An 11,303-nucleotide genomic window follows, 5' to 3' on the forward strand; every position below is an offset into this window, starting at 1 on the left:
TCACTCACTCATTCACCCACCCACTCACCCTCCCACTCACTCACTCATTCACCCACCCACTCACCCTCCCACTCACTCACTCATTCACCCACCCACTCACCCTTCCACTCACCCACTCACCCTCCCACTCACTCACTAATTCACCCACCCACTCACCCTTCCACTCACCCACTCACCCTCCCACTCACTCACTCATTCACTCACTCATTCACCCATCCACTCACTCTCCCACTCAACCACTCACTCTCCCACCTACCCACCCACTCACCCTCCCACTCACTCATTCACCCACCCACTCACCCTCCCACTCACCCACTCACCCTCCCACTCACTCACTCACTCATTCACCCACCCACTCACCCTCCCACTCACTCACTCATTCACCCACCCACTCACCCTCCCACTCACCCACTCACCCTCCCACTCACTCAACTCATTCACCCACCCACTCACTCTCCCACTCAACCACTCACTCTCCCACCTACCCACCCACTCACCCTCCCACTCACTCACTCATTCACCCACCCACTCACCCTCCCACTCACCCACTCACCCTCCCACTCACTCACTCATTCACCCATCCACTCACTCTCCCACTCACCCACCCACCCACTCACTCTCCCACCTACCCACCCACTCACCCACTCATTCACCCACCCACTCACCCTCCCACTCACCCACTCACCCTCCCACTCACTCACTCATTCACCCATCCACTCACTCTCCCACTCACCCACTCACCCACCCACCCACTCACTCACTCATTCACCCATCCACTCACCCTCCCACTCACTCACTCATTCACCCACCCACTCACTCTCCCACTCAACCACTCACTCTCCCACCTACCCACCCACTCACCCTCCCACTCACTCATTCACCCACCCACTCACCCTCCCACTCACTCATTCACCCATCCACTCACTCTCCCACTCAACCACTCACTCTCCCACCTACCCACCTACTCACCCTCCCACTCACTCACTCATTCACCCACCCACTCACCCTCCCACTCACTCACTCATTCACCCATCCACTCACCCTCCCACTCACGCACTCACCCTCCCACTCACTCACTCATTCACCCACCCACTCACTCTCCCACTCAACCACTCACTCTCCCACCTACCCACCCACTCACCCTCCCTCTCACTCACTCATTCACCCACTCACCCTCCCACTCACCCACTCACCCTCCCACTCACCCACTCATTCACCCACCCACTCACCCTCCCACTCACTCACTCATTCACCCTCCCACTCACTCACTCATTCACCCACCCACTCACTCTCCCACTCACTCACCCACTCGCCCGCTCGCTCATTCGCTCGCTCGTTCACTTGCTCGTTCGCTTGCTCACCCGCTCGCTCGCTCACACCGCTCGCTCACCCGCTCGCTCACTCACTGATGACGATACTGCTGTTGGCTGACTCTGCTGCTGCTGCTGCTGTTGCTGCTGCTGCTGCTGTGTGCCGCTGTGCAGGTGTTTGGGGAGGTGGGGCAACTGACGTCGCGCTACACTCCACAGCAGAGCACCATCAACAGGTGACGGGCATGCAGGACGCCCCTGGGGGCACGATGGTGGTGGCGGTGGTTGACGTGGTGGTGGGGGTGGTTGACGTGGTGGTGGTGGTTGACGTGGTGGGGGTGGTGGGGGTGGTGGTGGTGGCGGTGGTGGTGGTGGTTGACGTGGTGGTGGTGGTGGCGGTGGTGGTGGTGGTGGCGGTGGTGGTGGTGGTTGACGTGGTGGTGGTGGTTGACGTGGTGGTGGTGGTGGCGGTGGTGGTGGTGGCGGTGGTGGTGGGGGTGGTTGACGTGGTGGGGGTGGTGGGGGTGGTGGCGGTGGGGGCGGTGGGGGTGGTTGACGTGGTGGGGGTGGTGGCGGTGGGGGTGGTGGCGGTGGTGGTGGGGGTGGTTGACGTGGTGGGGGTGGTGGGGGTGGTGGGGGTGGTGGTGGGGGTGGTGGGGGTGGTGGTGGGGGTGGTGGGGGTGGTTGACGTGGTGGGGGTGGTGGGGGTGGTGGCGGTGGGGGTGGTGGGGGTGGTTGACGTGGTGGGGGTGGTGGCGGTGGGGGTGGTGGCGGTGGTGGTGGGGGTGGTTGACGTGGTGGGGGTGGTGGCGGTGGTGGTGGGGGTGGTTGACGTGGTGGGGGTGGTGGCGGTGGTGGCGGTGGGGGTGGTGGCGGTGGTGGTGGGGGTGGTTGACGTGGTGGGGGTGGTGGGGGTGGTGGCGGTGGTGGCGGTGGTGGCGGGGGTGGCGGGGGTGGCGGGGGTGGCGGGGGTGGTGGTGGGGGTGGTGGTGGCGGTGGTTGACGTGGTGGGGGTGGTGGTGGCGGTGGTTGACGTGGTGGGGGTGGTGGTGGCGGTGGTTGACGTGGTGGGGGTGGTGGGGGTGGTGGTGGCGGTGGTTGACGTGGTGGGGGTGGTGGTGGGGGTGGTGGGGGTGGTTGACGTGGTGGGGGTGGTGGGGGTGGTGGCGGTGGTGGCGGTGGTGGGGGTGGTGGGGGTGGTTGACGTGGTGGGGGTGGTGGGGGTGGTGGCGGTGGTGGGGGTGGTGGGGGTGGTTGACGTGGTGGGGGTGGTTGACGTGGTGGGGGTGGTGGGGGTGGTTGACGTGGTGGGGGTGGTGGGGGTGGTGGTGGGGGTGGTGGGGGTGGTTGACGTGGTGGTGGTGGTGGGGGTGGTGGTGGGGGTGGTTGACGTGGTGGTGGGGGTGGTGAGGGTGGTGGGGGTGGTTGACGTGGTGGTGGTGGGGGTGGTGAGGGTGGTGGTGGTGGGGGTGGTGAGGGTGGTGGCGGTGGTGGGGGTGGTGGGGGCGGTGGTGGCGGTGGTGGCGGTGGTGGTTGACGTGGTGGGGGTGGTGGTGGTGGTGGTGGCGGTGGTTGACGTGGTGGTGGGGGTGGTTGACGTGGCGGTGGTGGTGGTGGTGGTGGTGGTTGACGTGGTGGGGGTGGCGGTGGTGGTGGTGGTGGTGGTGGTGGTGGTGGCGGTGGCGGTGGTGGGGGTGGTTGACGTGGTGGGGGTGGCGGTGGTGGTGGTGGTGGTGGTTGACGTGGTGGGGGTGGTGGCGGTGGTGGTGGTGGTGGTTGACGTGGTGGGGGTGGTGGCGGTGGTGGTGGGGGTGGTTGACGTGGTGGTTGTGGTGGCGGTGGTTGACGTGGTGGTGGTGGGGGTGGTGGTGGTGGTGGTGGTTGACGTGGTGGGGGTGGCGGTGGTGGTGGTGGTGGTTGACGTGGTGGGGGTGGTGGCGGTGGTGGTGGTGGTGGTTGACGTGGTGGGGGTGGTGGCGGTGGTGGTGGGGGTGGTTGACGTGGTGGTTGTGGTGGCGGTGGTTGACGTGGTGGTGGTGGTGGCGGTGGTTGACGTGGTGAGGGTGGTGGGGGTGGTTGACGTGGTGAGGGTGGTGGCGGTGGTGGCGGTGGCGGTGGTTGACGTGGTGGTGGTGGTGGTGGCGGTGGTGGCGGTGGTGGTGGGGGTGGTTGACTGTGGTGGGGTGTGGTGGTTGACTTGGCTGGGGGCGGTGGGGGCGGTGGTGACTGACTGACTGACTGTGGTTCTGACTGACTGACTGTGGTATTGATGGTCTCTCTCCCCTCTCTCTCCCCTCTCTCTCTCCCCTCTCTCTCTCCCCTCTCTCTCCCCTCTCTCTCCCCTCTCTCTCCCCTCTCTCCCCTCCCGCCGTGACCACGTCAGCTTCCCCGAGGAGGGCATGGAGGTCGTGGAGAAGCTGATCTTCCTGTTCCGCAGGATGCAGCTGCTGCGGGTCACTCGTGAGGAGTTCGCCTTTCTCAAGGTCATCAGCTACCTCAACCAGGGTGAGTGACGAACCACCATCTCAACATCTACAACAACATCGTCAACATCATCTACATCAACATCTACATCATCAACATCATCAACATCAGCTACCTCAACCAGGGTGAGTGACGAACCACCATCTCAACATCTACATCAACAACATCATCAACATCTACATCATCTACAAACATCATCAACATCAGCTACCTCAACCAGGGTGAGTGACGAACCACCATCTCAACATCTACATCAACAACATCATCAACATCATCTACATCAACAACATCATCAACATCATCTACATCGTCAACAACATCAAGAAACATCATCAACATCAGCTACCTCAACCAGGGTGAGTGACAAGCCACCATCTCAACATCTACAACAACATCGTCAACATCGTCTACATCGTCAACAACATCATCAACATCATCTACATCGTCAACAACATCAACATCTACATCATCAACATCATCAACATCAGCTACCTCAACCAGGGTGAGTGACGAACCACCATCTCAACATCTACATCAACATCGTCAACATCATCTACATCAACATCTACATCATCAACATCATCAACATCAGCTACCTCAACCAGGGTGAGTGACGAACCACCATCTCAACATCTACAACAACATCGTCAACATCATCTACATCGTCAACAACATCATCAACAACATCAACATCAGCTACCTCAACCAGGGTGAGTGACGAACCACCATCTCAACATCTACAACAACATCATCAACATCATCAACATCAACATCTACATCATCAACATCATCAACATCAGCTACCTCAACCAGGGTGAGTGACGAACCACCATCTCAACATCTACAACAACATCGTCAACATCATCAACATCAACATCTACATCATCAACATCATCAACATCAGCTACCTCAACCAGGGTGAGTGACGAACCACCATCTCAACATCTACAACAACATCATCAACATCATCAACATCAACATCTACATCATCAACATCATCAACATCAGCTACCTCAACCAGGGTGAGTGACGAACCACCATCTCAACATCTACAACAACATCATCAACATCATCAACATCATCAACATCTACATCATCAACATCATCAACATCAGCTACCTCAACCAGGGTGAGTGACGAACCACCATCTCAACATCTACAACAACATCATCAACATCATCAACATCAACATCTACATCATCAACATCATCAACATCAGCTACCTCAACCAGGGTGAGTGACGAACCACCATCTCAACATCTACATCAACATCGTCAACATCATCTACATCGTCAACAACATCATCAACATCATCTACATCGTCAGCAACATCAACATCAACATCATCAACATCAGCTACCTCAACCAGGGTGAGTGACGAACCACCATCTCAACATCTACAACAACATCGTCAACATCATCAACATCTACAACAACATCGTCAACATCATCAACATCTACAACAACATCAACATCTACATCATCAACATCATCAACATCAGCTACCTCAACCAGGGTGAGTGACGAACCACCATCTCAACATCTACAACAACATCATCAACATCATCTACATCGTCAACAACATCAACATCTACATCATCAACAAACATCATCAACATCAGCTACCTCACCCAGGGTGAGACACAAACCACCATCTCAACATCTACAACAACATCGTCAACATCATCTACATCGTCAACAACATCTACAAACATCATCAACATCAGCTACCTCAACCAGGGTGAGTGACAAACCACCATCTCAACATCAACATCATCTACATCGTCAACAACATCTACATCAACAACATCATCAACATCATCTACATCGTCAACAACATCTACATCAACAACATCATCAACATCATCAACATCGCCACCATCAACATCATCACCACCATCAACATCATCACCACCATCAACATCACTACCACCACCATCACCACTACCACCATCCCCACCATCACCACCATCATCAACATCATCACCATCACTACCACTGGGTCCCAGTTCATAGCAGGCACGCCCACCAACATCCTCATTCCTAGATCACCATCACTACCAACCATCACCATCGTCAAAACCATCAAAACCAACATCAACAACATTATCAGCTTAACACAAGTTGAAGGCTTTTGCGACGAATGTATAATCCACGGTGCAGGTTGTTTTGGGTTAGATGGGGTACAAAGAACAGGTCCCTGCGGGGTGGGCTCGTAGGAACGAATAACCAATGAATATAAACATAATGTATTATTACACTTGTTTAGCCAGGAATGCCTGAGTCTAAAGGTTTTTGTAGGGTCCTGCCAAGTGTTTGCAGTAGGGGGCGGTGTTGCTACACCGAATCGGACGATACGAAGGGAGAGTTTGAGGCCTAGTTCTAGGCTTTAGGCCTAGCTGTAGGCTTTAGGCCGCTGTGAGTTAATTTTTAATTTAAATGTGTTAATTATTAATGTAAAGGCTTTACATTTAAATGTTTCTATTTAAAAACATGAGGGAATGTAACATTGTTAAACATTAACTCCCTTTCACACACGCGGGGGTACGATACGAAGGGAGCGTTTGAGGCCTAGTTCTAGGCTTTAGGCCTAGCTGTAGGCTTTAGGCCGCTGTGAGTTAATTTTTAATTTAAATGTTTTAATTATTAATGTAAAAGCTTTACATTTAAATGTTTCTATTTAAAAACATGAGGGAATGTAACATTGTTGAACATTAACTCCCTTTCACACACGCGGGGGTACGATACGAAGGGAGCGTTTGAGGCCTAGTTCTAGGCTTTAGGCCTAGCTGTAGGCTTTAGGCCGCTGTGAGTTAATTTTTAATTTAAATGTTTTAATTAAAATCTATGTCAGGGAATTATAAGGGAATGTTACACTTGTTTAGCCAGGAAAGCCCCACTGAGTCTAAAGGTTTTTGTAGGGTCCTGCCAAGTGTTTGCAGTAGGGGGCGATGTTGCTACACCTAATCGGACATCGGACGGACAATATAATCTATTGTAGGCTGGTTCACTTCGTTCCTACCAGTATAAATGTTGTGTTGTCAACCCGCCACCACCCGACACACGGCCAGTTGGTAAGGGGGTTCGTCACGTAAACACGAAGGTGCCAACTGGTGGGTAGTGCATCTTCTTGGTTCTTTCGGTAAAGTCGCCACGTAGAAGGGAAATAATAAAATAATAAAAATAACACGTAATAGAATACAATTCTCACGACGTTTCGGCCACAACGCAAGCAGCCGTCCTCAGGTGAAGAACAGGTCTGTCGGAAAGACAGCGTCTGAATGAACAGGTCTGTCGGAAAGACAGCGTCTGAATGAGCACCACCAGGCTTGGCAGCGTATATACTTAAATATATACTTAAATATATACTTAAATATACGCTGCCAAGCCTGGTGGTGCTCATTCAGACGCTGTCTTTCCGACAGACCTGTTCTTCACCTGAGGACGGCTGCTTGCGTTGTGGCCGAAACGTCGTGAGAATTGTATTTTATTACGTGTTATTTTTATTATTTTATTATTTTCCTTCTACGTGACTTTACCGAAAGAACCAAGAAGATGAATCCCTGCAGTCACGAAAGCTTTACATCGAAATGGAATAATATTATATTAAAATGTTATTAAATTATTTTATTATATTATTTTATTATATTTTATTATTATATTACTTTATGTTTTATTTTTATTATTTTATTACTTCCCTTCTACGTGGCGACTTTACCGAAAGAACCAAGAAGATGAATCCCTGCAGTCACGAAAGAAGCTTTAAATCGAAAAGTGTTATAGTGTGTAGTGAATACTATACCATACACTATACACTACACACTTGACATTACACTATAGGGGGGGAGGTTCCTGGTGTGTTCCTTCCGTGACCTTTACCCCCCTAGATCCCCGCCAGAGGTCGCAAACGGGTTTTGATTCCTTACCCGTACCCGTACCTGGCCGCACCAGGGTCGCAAACGGGTACCCGTACCCGGCTGTACCCGTACCCTACCTGTACCCTATCTGTACCCTGGGTACGGGTAGGGTACGGGTATCGGGTAGGGTACGGGTATCGGGTAGGGTACGGGTATCGGGTATCGGGTATCGGGTAGGGTACGGGTATCGGGTAGGGTACGGGTACGGGTAGGGTACGGGTATCGGGTACGGGTAGGGTACGGGTATCGGGTAGGGTACGGGTATCGGGTAGGGTATCGGGTACGGGTAGGGTACGGGTATCGGGTAGGGTACGGGTATCGGGTACCCGGTTGCGACCTCTGGGATGAAGCCATGTTGCAGGCGCGGGTGGGTTGATTCTAGGAACTTGATTCGTGAGAAGAGACAAGACGTTGGGAAATGAGTGACAATCACGGTGACTCACCACTGACTCACGGCCTACCCGTACCCAGCTGGGTCGCTAACAGCTAACAGCACTTGCCCCTACAGTCTGTTGAGGCTACACGGGGGATCTTTGTCTTTGTGCGCGCGCGCGTCTGTGTCCAGACACTGTCGGCATCTCTGACCCTGCCACGCTGGAGAGGCTCAGCCGCTGCTACTGGTTCGCCTGCCAGGAGTTTGTGCAGGGCAGCCACTCACCCGACACCTCCTCACCCACCTCCACCACCACCACATCCACCACATCATCCACCACATCATCCACCACCACCTCCACCACCTCCTCTTCGGCCGCGTACGGAGGGAACTCCGGCTCGGGATGTCCCATTCTGGGATCCGTCGGTCCGGGGGGCCAGTTCGTGTCTTCCGGCACCACAGCCGCCACCACCGGCACTACCGGCACTACCGGCACTACCACCACAGCGGCATCGTCAGCGGCTGCGGTGGCCAGGTTCCCGGAGCTTCTCGTGTGCCTCCCTCAGCTACGATACGTCGCAGGTTAGTGGTGGGTTGGTGGGTTGGTGGGTGGGTTGGTGGGTGGGTGGGTGGGTGGGTTGGTGGGTGGGTTGGTGGGTGGGTGGGTTGGTGGGTGGGTTGGTGGGTGGGTGGGTGGGTTGGTGGGTGGGTGGGTGGGTTGGTGGGTGGGTGGGTGGGTTGGTGGGTGGGTGGGTGGGTTGGTGGGTGGGTGGGTTGGTGGGTGGGTGGGTGTGTGGGTGGGTGGGTGGGTGTGTGGGTTGGTGGGTGGGTGGGTGTGTGGGTTGGTTGGTGGGTGGGTGTGTGGGTTGGTTGGTGGGTGGGTGTGTGGGTTGGTTGGTTGGTGGGTGTGTGGGTTGGTTGGTTGGTGGGTGTGTGGGTTGGTTGGTTGGTGGGTGTGTGGGTTGGTGGGTGGGTGGGTCTGTGGGTCTGTGGGTGGGTGGGTTGGTGGGTGGGTGGGGTATCTGGTGGGTGGGTGGGGTGGTAGGTGTTTGGTGGGTAGGGGGGTATGTGGTGGTCGTGGTGATGTGACAATGGTCGTGGTGATGTGGTGATGATGATGATGATGGATGTGGTGAGATGATGATGGTCGTGGTGATTTGATGGTCGTGGTGATGTGATGATGATGATGGTCATGGTGATGTGATGATGATGATATTGGTCATGGTGATATGATGATGGTGGTCATGGTGATATGATGATGATGATGATGATATTGGTCGTGGTGATGTGATGATGATGATGGTGGCCGTGGTGATGTGATGATGATGATGGTGGTCATGGTGATTTGATGATGATGATGATGGTGGCCATGGTGATGTGATGATGGTGATGATGATAGTTGTGGTGATCATGGTGATGATGATGATGGATGTGGTGAGATGATGATGGTCGTGGTGATTTGATGATGATGATCGTGGTGATGGTGGTCATGGTGATGTGATGATGATGGTGGTCATGGTGATGTGATCATGATGGTGATGATGATGATATTGGTCGTGATGTGATGATGATGATGATGATCGTGGTGATGTGATCATGATGGTGATATGATGGTGGTCGTGGTGATTTGATGATGATGGTGGTCATGGTGATGATGGTGATGGTGATGTGATGATGGTGATGGTGGTCATGGTGATGATGATGATGGTGGTCATGGTGATGATGGTGGTGAAGGTGATGGTGATGTGATGATGATGGTGGTCATGGTGGTGATGATGGTGGTGAAGGTGATGTGATGATGATGGTGGTCATGGTGGTGATGTGATGGTGATGTGATGATGATGGTGGTCATGGTGATGATGGTGATGTGATGGTGATGATGATGATCATGATGATGGTGGTCATGGTGATGATGATGATGTGGTGATGATGATGTGGTGATGATGTGGTGATGATGATGTGGTGATGATGTGGTGATGATGATGTGGTGATGATGATGTGATGGTGATGTGGTGATGATGATGTGGTGATGTGATGGTGCAGGGAAGCTGATGGCGATGCCCTCCGAGTACCTGCCCCTGCTGCTCAAGGCCGTGCTGCACTCCTGCCGCGTGAAGCCCGAATGAGGAACCACCACCACCACCATCACCACTACCACCATCACCACCATCACCACCACCAACACACTCATCACCACCCTCACCAACACCCTCGCCACCATCACCATCACCACTACCACCATCACTACCATCACCACCACCATCACCACCCTCACCACCACTATAACCACCAGCCTCGCCACCATCACCACCACCGCCCTCGCCATCACCACCATCACCACCCTCGCCACCATCACCACCACCCCCACCAACACCACCACCACCACTATCACCACCATCACCACCACCCTCGCCACCACCACCTCTCGCTCACCGCCACCTCTCACTCACCACCTCACTCACCACCACCTCTCACTCACCACCTCACTCACCACCTCACTCACCACCTCACTCACCACCACCTCTCACTCACCACCACCACCTCTCACTCACCACCACCCCTCACTCACCACCACCCCTCACTCACCACCACCTCTCACTCACCACCACCACCTCTCACTCACCACCACCACCTCTCACTCACCACCACCACCTCTCACTCACCACCACCACCTCTCACTCACCACCACCACCTCTCACTCACCACCACCACCTCTCACTCACCACCACCACCTCTCACTCACCACCACCACCTCTCACTCACCACCACCACCTCTCACTCACCACCTCTCACTCACCACCACCCCTCACTCACCACCACCCCTCACTCACCACCACCTCTCACTCACCACCACCTCTCACTCACCACCACCACCTCTCACTCACCACCACCTCTCACTCACCACCACCACCTCTCACTCACCACCACCACCTCTCACTCACCACCACCACCTCTCACTCACCACCACCACCTCTCACTCACCACCACCACCTCTCGCTCACCACCACCACCTCTCGCTCACCACCACCACCTCTCACTCACCACCACCACCTCTCACTCACCACCACCACCTCTCACTCACCACCGCCACCTCTCACTCACCACCACCACCTCTCGCTCACCACCACCACCTCTCGCTCACCACCACCACCTCTCGCTCACCGCCACCACCTCTCGCTCACCACCACCACCTCTCACTCACCACCACCACCTCTCACT

At 54.6% G+C, this 11,303-nt stretch overlaps 1 protein-coding gene across 1 annotated transcript; it reads left to right on the forward strand.

The window, feature by feature from the left end:
• Positions 1–1,486: 1,486 nt before the first annotated feature.
• Positions 1,487–10,572, forward strand: LOC144955131 (nuclear receptor subfamily 6 group A member 1-like). The gene is made up of 4 exons (XM_078885460.1): positions 1,487–1,546; positions 3,694–3,815; positions 8,277–8,666; positions 10,128–10,572. Exons 2-4 carry the CDS (start codon positions 3,710–3,712, stop codon positions 10,208–10,210), a joined length of 579 nt encoding a protein of 192 aa, XP_078741586.1. The 5' UTR covers positions 1,487–1,546; positions 3,694–3,709; the 3' UTR covers positions 10,211–10,572.
• The last annotated feature ends 731 nt before the right edge of the window (positions 10,573–11,303 follow it).

This window comes from Lampetra fluviatilis, unplaced genomic scaffold (genome assembly GCF_964198595.1).
Source record: "Lampetra fluviatilis unplaced genomic scaffold, kcLamFluv1.1 SCAFFOLD_475, whole genome shotgun sequence".
In the NCBI taxonomy this organism is placed as follows: domain Eukaryota; kingdom Metazoa; phylum Chordata; class Hyperoartia; order Petromyzontiformes; family Petromyzontidae; genus Lampetra; species Lampetra fluviatilis.